This window comes from Oncorhynchus kisutch, linkage group LG19, assembly GCF_002021735.2.
Source record: "Oncorhynchus kisutch isolate 150728-3 linkage group LG19, Okis_V2, whole genome shotgun sequence".
Classification (NCBI taxonomy): domain Eukaryota; kingdom Metazoa; phylum Chordata; class Actinopteri; order Salmoniformes; family Salmonidae; genus Oncorhynchus; species Oncorhynchus kisutch.
This window is the reverse complement of record NC_034192.2, coordinates 40366604-40383682: the sequence shown is the minus strand read 5'-3', so window position 1 is coordinate 40383682 and position 17079 is coordinate 40366604. Positions and strand designations below refer to the sequence as shown.

Genomic DNA, 17079 nt, shown 5'->3' with positions numbered 1-17079 from the left:
AGCAGGTGCAGTAGAGAGAGAGGGTCGAAAACAGCAGGTCCGGGACAAGGTAGCAGGTCCGGGACAAGGTAGCACGTCCGGTGAACAGGTCAGTGTTCCATAGCCGCAGGCAGAACAGTTGAAACTGGAGCAGCAGCACAATCAGTTGGATTGGGGACAGCAAGGAGTCATCAGGCCAGGTAGTGTTCCTAGGGCTCCGGTTCTTAAAGAAAAGAGAAAGAGAGAGAGAGAATTAGAGGAAGCATACTTAAATTCACACAGGACACTGAATACAACAGGAGAAATACTACAGATATTACAGACTGACCCTAGCCCCCCAACACATAAACTATTGCAGCATAATTACTGGAGGCTGAGAAAGGAGGGGTTGGGAGACACTGTGTCCTCGTCCGACTATACCACCGGACAGGGCCAACCAGGCAGGATATAACCTCACCCACTTTGCCAAAGCACAGCCCCCACACCACTAGAGGGATATCTTCAACCACCAACTCAACCACCATCTCACTACCCTGAGACAAGGCCGAGTATAGCCCACGAAGATCTCCCACACGGCATGAACCCGAGGGGACGCCAACCCGGACAGAAAGATCACGTCAGAGACTCAACCCACTCAAGTGACGCAGCCCTCCTAGGGATGGCATTGGAGAGCACCAGGGTTAGAGGCAGAGAATCCCAGTGGAGAAAGGGGAACCGGCCGGGCAGATGCAGCAAGGGTGGTTTGTCGCTCCAGTGCCTTTCCGTTCACATTCACACCCCTGGGCCAGACTACACTCAATCATAGGACCTACTGAAGAGATGAGTCTCTCTCACCCTTCCACACACACACCTTCCTTCCTGCAGCCACCTCCCTAATCTCTCCCTGTCAGCAGGCCTGTAATGAATGTTCGCCCCACTTTCCCTCACTATGTCTGTCTCCTTCTCTACCTATCTTACAGTCCATCTCTCCACTCCTACACTCCCCCTTCCCCATCAGGTTCTATAATGACTGTTAGCTGAACTCCTCTCACTTGACCACCTGACCTTTCACCCTCTCTGTTTCTACCCATCTCTTGCTCCATCCTCCCCTTTCTGTCTCTCTCCTCCCTTCCTTCCATCCTTCTTTCCCTCAACCTCTCTGTGGATTCTAATGAGTTGTAACTCCTACCCTTACACAAGCGCTTTACCCCATCTCTCTCTCTCTCTCTCTCTCTCTCCACTCTCTCCTCTCCTCTCCTCTCTCTCTCTCTCTCTCTCTGTCGCTCTCTCTCTCATAAACCCATGTTGCTGTGGCATTGTAAACCTTGCAATAGGAGGGTGAATGCTACAGCTCAACCAGGGAAAGAGTGTTGAGCTCAGTAGAGATGTTGTAACCAGAGAGAAAGGGATGGAGGAGAGCGAGAAGAGAGAAGTGGTTTCATGTACAGAGGGGTAGGGAGGTATAAAGAGAGACTGGGGGAGAGGCATTTGGAGAGGAGAGGAGAATACTTTTTTAATTCAGTGTGCACAGGTGCGTGGCTGAGTGCATGTGTATTTTGTTGGATTATGTTTCATATGAGGACAAACAAGACCATACATCCTGTTCTTACACTCTAGCAAAAATGTGGTATTTCTGTTCTTGAATCATCTGTCTTTGTAATGACTATAATAGCTGGAAAACATTATAGTGGAAAGAGCTTCAAAGCATTACAATTAAACACCTGTAAAATAATCAAATTCCTTTAAACAACATACTGCAAACGTCCTCCTTTTGACCAAACATGCTTTCCTCTTCTAACCCACTTGGTGACTTTATGAAATTGCCTCTAATGCATTAATCAGTATTAATCTGACAATTACATTACATTAGATTAAATTCAGTGCTCAAGGGTGCGTGTCAATTCTGTTTCATTCTGATTTCATTTCAGAGCACATTGGCTAAGTTTAGCCTCTGTTCTAGGTCCTTGTTGCACTCCACTTTCTACTTTTCACCAATTCCAAATGGCCCCCCTTTTAATACATCTGAAAGGATATAATTGTCCAAGTAGCAGAGGGCAATGTAGTTATAACCATATTTCAAAAACCTGTCCAATCCCTTCAGACCTTTCAGATTTTCACAAAGGGCCTTGGGATAGGAGCTAAGGGACGCTTTACAATTGGGAAGTAGTGTTTCATAGGCTCAAGATATGATGAAACGTTTAGAAATGAACAAGGTACTAGCTGAACAACCTTTGGTGCTATTTGATGATGTCAAGCAGTGTAACTAAGTTGCATATCGTCTCTTCTCAGGTAAGATGTTCAAGTCCGTGGACCTGTCGCTGATCGTTGAGTTTATGCTAATGTTCTACAAGGACAAACCAATTGATTGGTTGCTGGATCACATCATGTGGGTTAAGGTGTGCAACCCAGAGAAGGACGCGGTAAGTTCAACCTCCCCCATGGTAAACCTAGGCCCAGTTGTAAGTAAACCTTTCCTTATATGTTGTGGTATCCACTGTCCTGGTACAAGCTGTCCTTCAGACCCAGTCATGTTAGATCAGTGATTACTTCAAGAGAGAGAGAAAATACGGATCTGTTACAGAGTATCCAAGCAGGGGTTACATGTAAATACTATGACTTTCCAAACTGGTCTTAGTCTCAGAAAATGGTGCAACTCCCACACACTCATACTCTCTTTCTCTCTCCCTCCTCCTCTTTCCCACCTCTCCCCTGCCTGTCACACACTCATACTCTCTTTCTCTCTCCCTCCTCCTCTTTCCCACCTCTCCCCTGCCTGTCACACACAGAAACACTGCGACAGGCAGAAGGCCAACCTGAGAATTCGCTTCAAGCCCTCTCTCTTCCAGCATGTGGGCACCCACTCTTCCCTGGCCGGAAAGATCCAGAAACTCAAGGTATGGGTGTGTGTGTGTGTGTGCGTGTGCGTGTGTGTGTGCACGTGCGTGCGTACATGGGGCTTACTAGCATCCACTCACTGTGCATGTGTCATATTATCTACTAAAGTCTGTGTATGTTCAAATATTAGTTTTCAAGTCTCTGAGCCCTGCAGTACTGGAATACATTCCAAGTCACCATACAGACTCCAGCTGTAAAGACTGTTTAATGTCTCTGATTACTGTGTTATTAAGAGCAATGGATATCAGCCTGAATACTGCTACTGTAGTCTAACCCAGGGTTCTCCAAACTCGGTGCTGGGTGAATGTTTCGGTTTTTGCCCTAGCACTACACAGCTCAACTTTAAATATCCCCAAAACCTGGTCTAACCCAATCAATTCACTATTGATCCGCTCGTCCTGGACCAAGGCTTTCTCAATTCAGAGATTCTTTACCAAGCAGACCAGCTCACCACTCTCTATACATTAATGCTTACATGTATTTAGCAAATACTCGTATTTAAAGAAGAGTATTTTATTTATTATATTCAATTGTTTATTTGAATGGGGATAGGTACAATTAGAACTATGACACATTCAGCTAGAATGGGATGAATTGTATGCACTGTCACCATCATCATTATCATAGGAATTTGACTTACAGTTGCAAAGGCCAGTAAGCAAGCTGAAAATGTTTTACAATGTTACAAGTCTTCTCTCAGAGATTTGTTGTGACATTATCTGGTGTTAGAAATATACTATTCTCTTTTATCATGAAATTGCACATTCTCCATGTGGAATTTCATCATTTTGGCCAACAGTAATGTAGTTACTCTCAACCCCAAAGCCACTTGGAGGAGAGATGAGAGAGTATGACTCACATTCATTTTCAAGTAAATTGTGTAAATGGAATAGTTAAAGGATTTAAATGAACATTTAAGTCAGACTTCCAGATCTCAATTCAGAATTCATCCCTGTCTTTAGGACTGCACCGTCAAAGTCAATATGAGAACGATATCTAGAAACACCCTCATGTCTTCTCCCTAAACCCTCCTCTTTGGGTCTAATTATTAATTCCAGGACAAGGACTTTGGCAAGCAGACCCTGCACAAGGGCCACGCCAACCCGCTGGCGGAGGTGACCACCAGCCTGAAGACGTACCAGCACTTCACCCTGGAGAAGGCCTACCTGGGAGAGGACTTCTTCTGGGCCTTCACCCCTGTGGCTGGGGACTTCATCCGCATCCGCTTCTTCACGCCCGTCCGCATCGAAAGGTGTGTGTGCTCACATGCTTGGATACACACACATACAGTTGAATTCGGAAGTTTACGTACACCTTAGCCAAATATATTTAATCTCAGTTTTTCACAATTCAGTTCTGCCCACAAATGTTCTATAGGATTGATGTCAGGGCTTTGTGATGGCCACTCCAATACCTTGACTTTGTTGTCCTTAAGCTATTTTGCCACAACTTTGGAAGTATGCTTGTGGTCATTGTCCATTTAGAAGACCCATTTGTGACCAAGCTTTAACTTCCTGACTGATGTCTTGAGATGTTGCTTCAAAATATCCACATTATTTTCCTCCCTCATGATGCCAGTCCCAGTCCCTCTTGCAGCAAAGCACCCCCACAACATGATACTTCCACCCCCGTGCTTCACGGTTGGGATGGTGTTCTTTGGCTTGCAAGACTCCTTCTTTTTCCTCCAAACATAACGATGGTCATTATGGCCAAACAGTTCTATTTTTGTTTCATCAGACCAGAGGACATTTCTCCAAAGAGTACGATCTTTGTCCCCATGTGCAGTTGCAAACCATAGTCTGGCTTTTTTATGGCTTTTTTGGAGCAGTGGCTTCTTCCTTGCTGAGCGGCCTTTCAGGTTATGGCGATATAGGACTCGTTTTACTGTAGATATAGATACTTTTGTACCTGTTTCCTCCAGGATCTTCACAAGGTCCTTTGCTGTTATTCTGGGATTGATTTGGACTTTTTGCACCAAAGTACATTCATCTCTAGAACACAGAACGCATCTCCTTCCTGAGCGGTATGACGGCTGCATGGTCCCATGGTGTTTATACTTGCGTACTATTGTTTGTACAGTTGAACGTGGTACCGTCTTGGCTGATTTCTTTAGATTTTCCCAGGATGTCAAGCAAAGAGGCACTGAGTTTGAAGGTATGCCTTGAAATACATCCAAAGGTACACCTCCAATTGACTCAAACGATGTCAATTAGCCTATCAGAATCTTATAAAGCCATGACATCATTTAATGGAATTTATGGAATTCCAAGCTGTTTAAAGGCAAGGTCAACTTAGTGTGTGTGTCACGATTTACTAGGAGTGGTGGGTGGAATCAGGCGCAGAGAGCAATGTTCAGTAGATTGTCAATTTATTCTCCGGCGCACAAAAACGGTCACGCCAACACACAGGGCGCATACAATAGACCAGCCCAAACACAGGACCAAAATAGTCCGGAGAATAACCACACGAAAACCACCATACAACAGAAACAATCCCGCACAAAACAAGGGCGGGACAACCTACTATATATAAGGACACTAATTAAACTAAAATACACACAGGTGAAACTAATAAGACAAAACCAACAGACAAACGAAAAAGGGATCGGTAGTGGCTAGTAGGACGGTGACGACGACCGCCGAGCACCACCCGAACAGGCAGGGGAGCCAACTTCGGCGGAAGTCGTGACAGTGTGTAAACTTCTGACTTATTGGAATTGTGATACAGTGAATTATAAGTGAAATAATCTGTCTGTAAACAATTGTTGGAATTTATTAGATGTCCTAACCGACTTTCCAAAGCTATAGTTTGTTAATAAGAAATTTGTGGAGTGGTTGAAAGCCAAGTTTTAATGACTCCAACCTAAGTGTATGTAAACTTCCGACTTCAACTGTACATGGCATGCTTAAATACACAAAAATACATGGACCCACACACATGCACAAACACACATACACTGTGCTAGTGGACAAAGACAATCTCCACAAAGATCTCCACACATGTCCCAGACTGTCGCTCTCGCTCTCCCCTCTCTCTTTCACTCTCTCTCTCCCACTTGCTCTCCCTTCTCTCTCTCGCTCTCCCCTCTCTCTCTCCCTCTCTCTCTCCCTCTTGCTCTCCCCTCTCTCTCTCCCCCTTTCCCTCTCGCTCTCCCCTAGTCCCATGTGAATAATCTGCATAGGCATGACATAAAAATACACACCGTATTTAAACACAAATGTAAATGACTTTTTCAATAGGCATAGGGGCCCTGTCACAGATCAGAACAACCATGTTGTTCCTCCATGTCTTCACATTACTGGCAGGGCAGAGGGTCTATCTGCTTCTGGATCCCTCAAACTGATAATGCCTCTGTAGACACCACTGTCTTCTAGTGGTGACGCTGAGGCTCTGTGGTCACCACTGTCTTCTAGTGGTGAAGCTGTGGCTCTGTGGTCACCACTGTCTTCTAGTGGTGACGCTGAGGCTCTGTGGTCACCACTGTCTTCTAGTGGTGAAGCTGTGGCTCTGTGGTCACCACTGTCTTCTAGTGGTGACGCTGTGTCTCTGTGGTCACCAGTGTCTTCTAGTGGTGATGCTATGGCTCTGTGGTCACCACTGTCCTCTAGTGGTGACGCTGTGGCTCTGTGGTCACCACTGTCTTCTAGTGGTGACGCTGTGTCTCTGTGGTCACCACTGTCTTCTAGTGGTGACGCTGTGGCTCTGTGGTCACCACTGTCTTCTAATGGTGAGGCTGTGGCTCTGTGGTCACCACTCTTCTAAAGGTGACGCTGTGTCTCTGTGGTCACCAGTGTCTTCTAATAGTGACGCTGTGGCTCTGTGGTCACCACTGTCTTCTAATGGTGACGCTGTGTCTCTGTGGTCACCACTGCCTTCTAGCGGTGACGCTGTGGCTCTGTGGTCACCACTGTCTTCTAGTGGTGACGTTGTGGCTCTGTGGTCACCACTGTCTTCTCGTGGTGACGCTGTGTCTGTGGTCACCAGTGTCCTCTAATGGTGACAATGTGGCTCTGTGGTCACCACTGTCTTCTAATGGTTACGCTGTATCTCTGTGGTCACAAGTGTCCTCTAATGGTGATGCTGTGTCTCTGTGGTCACCACTGTCTTCTAACGGTGGCTCTGTGGTCACCACTGTCTTCTAGTGGTGATGCTGTGGCTCTGTGGTTACCACTGTCTTCTAATGGTGATGCTGTGTCTCTGTGGTCGCCAGTGTTCTCTAATGGTGACACTGTGTCTCTGTGGTCGCCACTGTCTTCTTGTGGTGACGCTGTGGCTCTGTGGTTACCACTGTCTTCTAATGGTGATGCTGTGTCTCTGTGGTCACCACTGTCTTCTAGTGGTGACGCTGTGTCTCTGTGGTCACCAGTGTCCTCTAATGGTGATACTGTGGCTCTGTGGTCACCACTGTCTTCTAATGGCGACGCTGTGGCTCTGTGATCACCACTGTCTTCTAGTGGTGACATTGTGTCTCTGTGGTCAACAGTGTCTTCTAATGGTGACGCTGTGGCTCTGTGGTCACCACTGTCTTCTAATGGTGATGCTGTGTCTCTGTGGTCGCCAGTGTTCTCTAATGGTGACACTGTGTCTCTGTGGTCGCCACTGTCTTCTAGTGGTTTCGCTGTGTCTCTGTGGTCACCAGTGTCTTCTAATGGCGACGCTGTGTCTCTGTGGTCACCACTGTCTTCTAGTGGTGACGCTGTGGCTCTGTGATCACCACTGTCTTCTAGTGGTGACGTTGTGGCTCTGTGGTCACCACTGTCTTCTAATGGTGACGCTGTGTCTCTGTGGTCGCCAGTGTTCTCTAATGGTGACGCTGTGTCTCTGTGGTCGCCACTGTCTTCTAGTGGTGACGCTGTGGCTCTGTGGTTACCACTGTCTTCTAGCGGTGACGCTGTGTCTCTGTTGTCATCTCTGTCTTCTAGTGGTTTCGCTGTGTCTCTGTGGTCACCAGTGTCTTCTAATGGTGACCCTGTGGCTCTGTGGTTACCACTGTCTTCTAATGGTGACGCTGTGTCTCTGTGGTCACCATTGTCCTCTAATGGTGACCCTGTGGCTCTGTGGTCACCACTGTCTTCTAGTGGTGACGCTGTGGCTCTGTGGTCACCACTGTCTTCTAGTGGTGCCGCTGTGTCTCTGTGGTCACCGGTGTCCTCTAATGGTGACACTGTGGCTCTGTGGTCACCACTGTCTTCTAATGGCGACGCTGTGGCTCTGTGATCACCACTGTCCTCTAATGGTGACCCTGTGGCTCTGTGGTTACCACTGTCTTCTAATGGTGACGCTGTGGCTCTGTGGTCACCACTGTCTTCTAATGGTGACGCTGTGTCTCTGTGGTCGCCAGTGTTCTCTAATGGTGACGCTGTGTCTCTGTGGTCGCCACTGTCTTCTTGTGGTGACGCTGTGGCTCTGTGGTTACCACTGTCTTCTAGTGGTGACGCTGTGTCTCTGTTGTCACCTCTGTCTTCTAGTGGTTTCGCTGTGTCTCTGTGGTCACCAGTGTCTTCTAATGGCGACGCTGTGTCTCTGTGGTCACCACTGTCTTCCAGTGGTGACGCTGTGGCTCTGTGATCACCACTGTCTTCTAGTGGTGACGTTGTGGCTCTGTGGTCACCACTGTCTTCTAATGGTGACGCTGTCTCTCTGTGGTCACCAAATCAAATCAAATTTATTTATATAGCCCTTCGTACATCAGCTGATATCTCAAAGTGCTGTACAGAAACCCAGCCTAAAACCCCAAACAGCAAGCAATGCAGGTGTAGAAGCACGGTGGCTAGGAAAAACTCCCTAGAAAGGCCAATACCTAGGAAGAAACCTAGAGAGGAACCAGGCTATGTGGGGTGGCCAGTCCTCTTCTGGCTGTGCCGGGTGGAGATTATAACAGAACATGGCCAAGATGTTCAAATGTTCATAAATGACCAGCATGGTCGAATAATAATAAGGCAGAACAGTTGAAACTAGAGCAGCAGCACAGTCAGGTGGAAGTTGAAACTGGAGCAGCAGCATGGCCAGGTGGACTGGGGACAGCAAGGAGTCATCATGTCAGGTAGTCCTGGGGCATGGTCCTAGGGCTCAGGTCCTCCGAGAGAGAGAAAGAAAGAGAGAAGGAGAGAATTAGAGAACGCACACTTAGATTCACACAGGACACCGAATAGGACAGGAGAAGTACTCCAGATATAACAAACTGACCCCAGCCCCCCGACACATAAACTACTGCAGCATAAATACTGGAGGCTGAGACAGGAGGGGTCAGGAGACACTGTGGCCCCATCCGAGGACACCCCCGGACAGGGCCAAACAGGAAGGATATAACCCCACCCACTTTGCCAAAGCACAGCCCCCACACCACTAGAGGGATATCTTCAACCACCAACTTACCATCCTGAGACAAGGCTGAGTATAGCCCACAAAGATCTCACCAGTGTCACCAGTGTCTTCTAGTGGTGAAGCTGTGGCTCTGTGGTTACCACTGTCTTCTAGTGGTGACGCTGTGTCTCTGTGGTCACCACTGTCATCTAGTGGTGATGCTGTGGCTCTGTGATCACCACTGTCTTCTAGTGGTGACGCTGTGTCTCTGTGGTCACCAGTGTCCTCTAATGGTGACACTGTTGCTCTGTGGTCACCACTGTCTTCTAATGGTGACACTGTGGCTCTGTGGTCACCACTGTCTTCTAATGGTGACGCTGTGTCTCTGTGGTCGCCACTGTCTTCTAGTGGTGACGCTGTGGCTCTGTGGTTACCACTGTCTTCTTGTGGTGACGCTGTGTCTCTGTTGTCACCTCTGTCTTCTAGTGGTTTCGCTGTGTCTCTGTGGTTACCACTGTCTTCTAGTGGTGACGCTGTGGCTCTGTGGTCACCACTCTTCTAATGGTGACGCTGTGTCTCTGTGGTCACCAGCGTCTTCTAATGGTGACGCTGTGTCTCTGTGGTCACCACTGTCTTATAATGGTGACGCTGTGTCTCTGTGGTCGCCAGTGTTCTCTAATGGTGACGCTGTGTCTCTGTGGTCGCCACTGTCTTCTAGTGGTGACACTGTGGCTCTGTGGTCACCACTCTTCTAATGGTGACGCTGTGTCTCTGTGGTCACCAGCGTCTTCTAATGGTGACGCTGTGTCTCTGTGGTCACCACTGTCTTCTAATGGTGACGCTGTGTCTCTGTGGTCGCCAGTGTTCTCTAATGGTGACGCTGTGTCTCTGTGGTCGCCACTGTCTTCTAGTGGTGATGCTGTGGCTCTGTGATCACCACTGTCTTCTAGTGGTGACGTTGTGTCCCTGTGGTCAACAGTGTCTTCTAATGGTGACACTGTGGCTCTGTGGTCACCACTGTCTTCTAATGGTGACGCTGTGTCTCTGTAGTCGCCAGTGTTCTCTAATGGTGACGCCGTGTCTCTGTGGTCGCCACTGTCTTCTAGTGGTGACGCTGTGGCTCTGTGGTTACCACTGTCTTCTAGTGGTGACGCTGTGTCTCTGTTGTCACCTCTGTCTTCTAGTGGTTTCGCTGTGTCTCTGTGGTCACCACTGTCTTCTAGTGGTGACACTGTGGCTCTGTGGTCACCACTCTTCTAATGGTGACGCTGTGTCTCTGTGGTCACCAGCGTCTTCTAATGGTGACGCTGTGTCTCTGTGGTCACCAGTGTCTTCTAATGGCGACGCTGTGTCTCTGTGGTCACCACTGTCTTCTAGTGGTGACGCTGTGGCTCTGTGATCACCACTGTCTTCTAGTGGTGACGTTGTGGCTCTGTGGTCACCACTGTCTTCTAGCAGTGACGCTGTGTCTCTGTGGTCACCAAATCAAATCAAATTTATTTATATAGCCCTTCGTACATCAGCTGATATCTCAAAGTGCTGTACAGAAACCCAGCCTAAAACCCCAAACAGCAAGCAATGCAGGTGTAGAAGCACGGTGGCTAGGAAAAACTCCCTAGAAAGGCCAATACCTAGGAAGAAACCTAGAGAGGAACCAGGCTATGTGGGGTGGCCAGTCCTCTTCTGGCTGTGCCGGGTGGACATTATAACAGAACATGTCCAAGATGTTCAAATGTTCATAAATGACCAGCATGGTCGAATAATAATAAGGCAGAACAGTTGAAACTAGAGCAGCAGCACAGTCAGGTGGAAGTTGAAACTGGAGCAGCAGCATGGCCAGGTGGACTGGGGACAGCAAGGAGTCATCATGTCAGGTAGTCCTGGGGCATGGTCCTAGGGCTCAGGTCCTCCGAGAGAGAGAAAGAAAGAGAGAAGGAGAGAATTAGAGAACGCACACTTAGATTCACACAGGACACCGAATAGGACAGGAGAAGTACTCCAGATATAACAAACTGACCCCAGCCCCCCGACACATAAACTACTGCAGCATAAATACTGGAGGCTGAGACAGGAGGGGTCAGCAGACACTGTGGCCCCATCCGAGGGCACCCCCGGACAGGGCCAAACAGGAAGGATATAACCCCACCCACTTTGCCAAAGCACAGCCCCCACACCACTAGAGGGATATCTTCAACCACCAACTTACCATCCTGAGACAAGGCTGAGTATAGCCCACAAAGATCTCACCAGTGTCACCAGTGTCTTCTAGTGGTGAAGCTGTGGCTCTGTGGTTACCACTGTCTTCTAGTGGTGACGCTGTGTCTCTGTGGTCACCACTGTCTTCTAGTGGTGACGCTGTGTCTCTGTGGTCACCACTGTCATCTAGTGGTGATGCTGTGGCTCTGTGATCACCACTGTCTTCTAGTGGTGACGCTGTGTCTCTGTGGTCACCAGTGTCCTCTAATGGTGACACTGTTGCTCTGTGGTCACCACTGTCTTCTAATGGCGACGCTGTGGCTCTGTGATCACCACTGTCTTCTAGTGGTGACGCTGTGTCTCTGTGGTCACCAGTGTCCTCTAATGGTGACGCTGTGTCTCTGTGGTCACCACTGTCTTCTAATGGCGACGCTGTGGCTCTGTGAACACCACTGTCTTCTAGTGGTGACGTTGTGTCCCTGTGGTCACCAGCGTCTTCTAATGGTGACGCTGTGTCTCTGTGGTCACCACTGTCTTCTAATGGTGACGCTGTGTCTCTGTCGTCGCCAGTGTTCTCTAATGGTGACGCTGTGTCTCTGTGGTTCCACTGTCTTCTAGTGGTGACGCTGTGGCTCTGTGGTTACCACTGTCTTCTAGTGGTGACGCTGTGTCTCTGTTGTCACCTCTGTCTTCTAGTGGTTTCGCTGTGTCTCTGTGGTCACCACTGTCTTCTAGTGGTGACACTGTGGCTCTGTGGTCACCACTCTTCTAATGGTGACGCTGTGTCTCTGTGGTCACCAGCGTCTTCTAATGGTGACGCTGTGTCTCTGTGGTCACCACTGTCTTCTAATGGTGACGCTGTGTCTCTGTGGTCGCCAGTGTTCTCTAATGGTGACGCTGTGTCTCTGTGGTCGCCACTGTCTTCTAGTGGTGATGCTGTGGCTCTGTGATCACCACTGTCTTCTAGTGGTGACGCTGTGTCTCTGTGGTCACCAGTGTCCTCTAATGGTGACACTGTTGCTCTGTGGTCACCACTGTCTTCTAATGGCGACGCTGTGGCTCTGTGATCACCACTGTCTTCTAGTGGTGACGTTGTGTCCCTGTGGTCAACAGTGTCTTCTAATGGTGACACTGTGGCTCTGTGGTCACCACTGTCTTCTAATGGTGACGCTGTGTCTCTGTGGTCGCCAGTGTTCTCTAATGGTGACGCTGTGTCTCTGTGGTCGCCACTGTCTTCTAGTGGTGACGCTGTGGCTCTGTTGTTACCACTGTCTTCTTGTGGTGACGCTGTGTCTCTGTTGTCACCTCTGTCTTCTAGTGGTTTCGCTGTGTCTCTGTGGTCACCACTGTCTTCTAGTGGTGACACTGTGGCTCTGTGGTCACCACTCTTCTAATGGTGACGCTGTGTCTCTGTGGTCACCAGCGTCTTCTAATGGTGACGCTGTGTCTCTGTGGTCACCACTGTCTTCTAATGGTGACGCTGTGTCTCTGTGGTCGCCAGTGTTCTCTAATGGTGACGCTGTGTCTCTGTGGTCGCCACTGTCTTCTAGTGGTGATGCTGTGGCTCTGTGGTCACCACTGTCTTCTAGCAGTGACGCTGTGTCTCTGTGGTCACCACTGTCTTCTAGCGGTGACGCTGTGTCTCTGTGGTTACCACTGTCTTCTAGTGGTGACGCTGTGTCTCTGTGGTTACCACTGTCTTCTAGTGGTGACGCTGTGGCTCTGTGGTTACCACTGTCTTCTAGTGGTGACGCTGTGTCTCTGTGGTCACTAGTGTCCTCTAATGGTGACACTGTTGCTCTGTGGTCACCACTGTCTTCTAATGGCGACGCTGTGGCTCTGTGATCACCACTGTCTTCTAGTGGTGACGCTGTGTCTCTGTGGTCACCAGTGTCCTCTAATGGTGACGCTGTGTCTCTGTGGTCACCACTGTCTTCTAATGGCGACGCTGTGGCTCTGTGAACACCACTGTCTTCTAGTGGTGACGTTGTGTCCCTGTGGTCACCAGCGTCTTCTAGTGGTGACACTGTGGCTCTGTGGTCACCACTCTTCTAATGGTGATGCTGTGTCTCTGTGGTCACCAGCGTCTTCTAATGGTGACGCTGTGTCTCTGTGGTCACCACTGTCTTCTAATGGTGACGCTGTGTCTCTGTGGTCGCCAGTGTTCTCTAATGGTGACGCTGTGTCTCTGTGGTCGCCACTGTCTTCTAGTGGTGACGCTGTGTCTCTGTTGTCACCTCTGTCTTCTAGTGGTTTCGCTGTGTCTCTGTGGTCACCACTGTCTTCTAGTGGTGACACTGTGGCTCTGTGGTCACCACTCTTCTAATGGTGACGCTGTGTCTCTGTGGTCACCAGCGTCTTCTAATGGTGACTCTGTGGTCGCCAGTGTTCTCTAATGGTGACGCTGTGGCTCTGTGGTTACCACTGTCTTCTAGTGGTGACGCTGTGTCTCTGTTGTCACCTCTGTCTTCTAGTGGTTTCGCTGTGTCTCTGTGGTCACCAGTGTCTTCTAATGGCGACTCTGTGTCTCTGTGGTCACCACTGTCTTCTAGTGGTGACGCTGTGGCTCTGTGATCACCACTGTCTTCTAGTGGTGACGTTGTGTCTCTGTGGTCACCACTGTCTGCTAGTGGTGACGCTGTGTCTCTGTGGTCACCACTGTCTTCTAATGGTGACGCTGTGTCTCTGTGGTCACCACTGTCTTCTAATGGTGACGCTGTGTCTCTGTGGTCGCCAGTGTTTTCTAATGGTGACGCTGTGTCTCTGTGGTTGCCACTGTCTTCTAGTGGTGATGCTGTGGCTCTGTGGTCACCACTGTCTTCTAGCGGTGACGCTGTGTCTCTGTGGTCACCACTGTCTTCTAGCGGTGACGCTGTGTCTCTGTGGTTACCACTGTCTTCTAGTGGTAAGCTGTGGCTCTGTGGTTACCACTGTCTTCTAGTGGTGACGCTGTGTCTCTGTGGTCACCACTGTCTTCTAATGGTGACGCTGTGTCTCTGTGGTCATCAGTGTCTTCTAATGGTGACGCTTTGGCTCTTTGGTCACCACTGTCTTCTAATGGTGACTCTGTGGTCACCAGTGTTCTCTAATGGTGACGCTGTGTCTCTGTTGTCACCTCTGTCTTCTAGTGGTGACGCTGTGGCTCTGTGGTCGCCACTGTCATCTAGTGGTGACGCTGTGGCTCTGTGGTTACCACTGTCTTCTAGTGGTGACGCTGTGTCTCTGTTGTCACCTCTGTCTTCTAGTGGTTTCGCTGTGTCTCTGTGGTCACCAGTGTCTTCTAATGGCGACTCTGTGTCTCTGTGGTCACCACTGTCTTCTAGTGGTGACGCTGTGGCTCTGTGATCACCACTGTCTTCTAGTGGTGACGTTGTGTCTCTGTGGTCACCACTGTCTGCTAGTGGTGACGCTGTGTCTCTGTGGTCACCAGTGTCCTCTAATGGTGACACTGTGGCTCTGTAATCACCACTGTCTTCTAGTGGTGACATTGTGTCTCTGTGGTCACCAGTTTCTTCTAGTGGTGACGCTGTGTCTCTGTGGTCACCAGCGTCTTCTAATGGTGACGCTGTGTCTCTGTGGTCACCACTGTCTTCTAATGGTGACGCTGTGTCTCTGTGGTCGCCAGTGTTCTCTAATGGTGACGCTGTGTCTCTGTGGTCACCAGTGTCTTCTAATGGTGACACTGTGGCTCTGTGGTCACCACTGTCTTCTAATGGTGACGCTGTGTCTCTGTGGTCGCCAGTGTTCTCTAATGGTGACGCTGTGTCTCTGTGGTCGCCACTGTCCTCTAGTGGTGACGCTGTGGCTCTGTGGTTACCACTGTCTTCTTGTGGTGACGCTGTGTCTCTGTTGTCACCTCTGTCTTCTAGTGGTTTCGCTGTGTCTCTGTGGTTACCACTGTCTTCTAGTGGTGACGCTGTGGCTCTGTGGTCACCACTCTTCTAATGGTGACGCTGTGTCTCTGTGGTCACCAGCGTCTTCTAATGGTGACGCTGTGTCTCTGTGGTCACCACTGTCTTCTAATGGTGACGCTGTGTCTCTGTGGTCGCCACTGTCTTCTAGTGGTGATGCTGTGGCTCTGTGGTCACCACTGTCTTCTAGCGGTGACGCTGTGTCTCTGTGGTCACCACTGTCTTCTAGCGGTGACGCTGTGTCTCTGTGGTTACCACTGTCTTCTAGTGGTGACGCTGTGTCTCTGTGGTCGCCAGTGTTTTCTAATGGTGACGCTGTGTCTCTGTGGTCGCCACTGTCTTCTAGTGGTGATGCTGTGGCTCTGTGGTCACCACTGTCTTCTAGCGGTGACGCTGTGTCTCTGTGGTCACCACTGTCTTCTAGTGGTGACGCTGTGTCTCTGTGGTCAACAGTGTCTTCTAATGGTGACACTGTGGCTCTGTGGTCACCACTGTCTTCTAATGGTGACGCTGTGTCTCTGTGGTCGCCAGTGTTCTCTAATGGTGACGCCGTGTCTCTGTGGTCGCCACTGTCTTCTAGTGGTGACGCTGTGGCTCTGTGGTTACCACTGTCTTCTAGTGGTGACGCTGAGTCTCTGTTGTCACCTCTGTCTTCTAGTGGTTTCGCTGTGTCTCTGTGGTCACCACTGTCTTCTAGTGGTGACACTGTGGCTCTGTGGTCACCACTCTTCTAATGGTGACGCTGTGTCTCTGTGGTCACCAGCGTCTTCTAATGGTGACGCTGTGTCTCTGTGGTCACCACTGTCTTCTAATGGTGACGCTGTGTCTCTGTGGTCGCCAGTGTTCTCTAATGGTGACGCTGTGTCTCTGTGGTCGCCACTGTCTTCTAGTGGTGATGCTGTGGCTCTGTGATCACCACTGTCTTCTAGTGGTGACGCTGTGTCTCTGTGGTCACCAGTGTCTTCTAATGGTGACGCTTTGGCTCTGTGGTCACCACTGTCTTCTAATGGTGACTCTGTGGTCGCCAGTGTTCTCTAATGGTGACGCTGTGGCTCTGTGGTTACCACTGTCTTCTAGTGGTGACGCTGTGTCTCTGTTGTCACCTCTGTCTTCTAGTGGTTTCGCTGTGTCTCTGTGGTCACCAGTGTCTTCTAATGGCGACTCTGTGTCTCTGTGGTCACCACTGTCTTCTAGTGGTGACGCTGTGGCTCTGTGATCACCACTGTCTTCTAGTGGTGACGTTGTGTCTCTGTGGTCACCACTGTCTGCTAGTGGTGACGCTGTGTCTCTGTGGTCACCACTGTCTTCTAATGGTGACGCTGTGTCTCTGTGGTCACCACTGTCTTCTAATGGTGACGCTGTGTCTCTGTGGTCGCCAGTGTTTTCTAATGGTGACGCTGTGTCTCTGTGGTCGCCACTGTCTTCTAGTGGTGATGCTGTGGCTCTGTGGTCACCACTGTCTTCTAGCGGTGACGCTGTGTCTCTGTGGTCACCAGTGTCTTCTAATGGTGACACTGTGTCTCTGTGGTCACCACTGTCTTCTAATGGTGACGCTGTGTCTCTGTGGTCACCAGTGTCTTCTAATGGTGACGCTTTGGCTCTGTGGTCACCACTGTCTTCTAATGGTGACTCTGTGGTCGCCAGTGTTCTCTAATGGTGACGCTGTGTCTCTGTGGTCGCCACTGTCATCTAGTGGTGACGCTGTGGCTCTGTGGTTACCACTGTCTTCTAGTGGTGACGCTGTGTCTCTGTTGTCACCTCTGTCTTCTAGTGGTTTCGCTGTGTCTCTGTGGTCACCAGTGTCTTCTAATGGCGA

General features: G+C 49.6%; 1 protein-coding gene across 1 annotated transcript in view; it reads left to right on the top strand.

Moving 5' to 3' along the window:
• Nucleotides 1-17079, top strand: part of LOC109864824 (alpha-1,3-mannosyl-glycoprotein 4-beta-N-acetylglucosaminyltransferase B) — a 183789-nt gene that overhangs the window by 128929 nt on the left and 37781 nt on the right. Inside the window, exons 9-11 of the mRNA XM_020452798.2 lie at nucleotides 2248-2378; nucleotides 2745-2852; nucleotides 3912-4105. Coding sequence (XP_020308387.2) covers nucleotides 2248-2378; nucleotides 2745-2852; nucleotides 3912-4105 — 433 coding nt within the window. The remainder of the gene's footprint in view (nucleotides 1-2247; nucleotides 2379-2744; nucleotides 2853-3911; nucleotides 4106-17079) is intronic.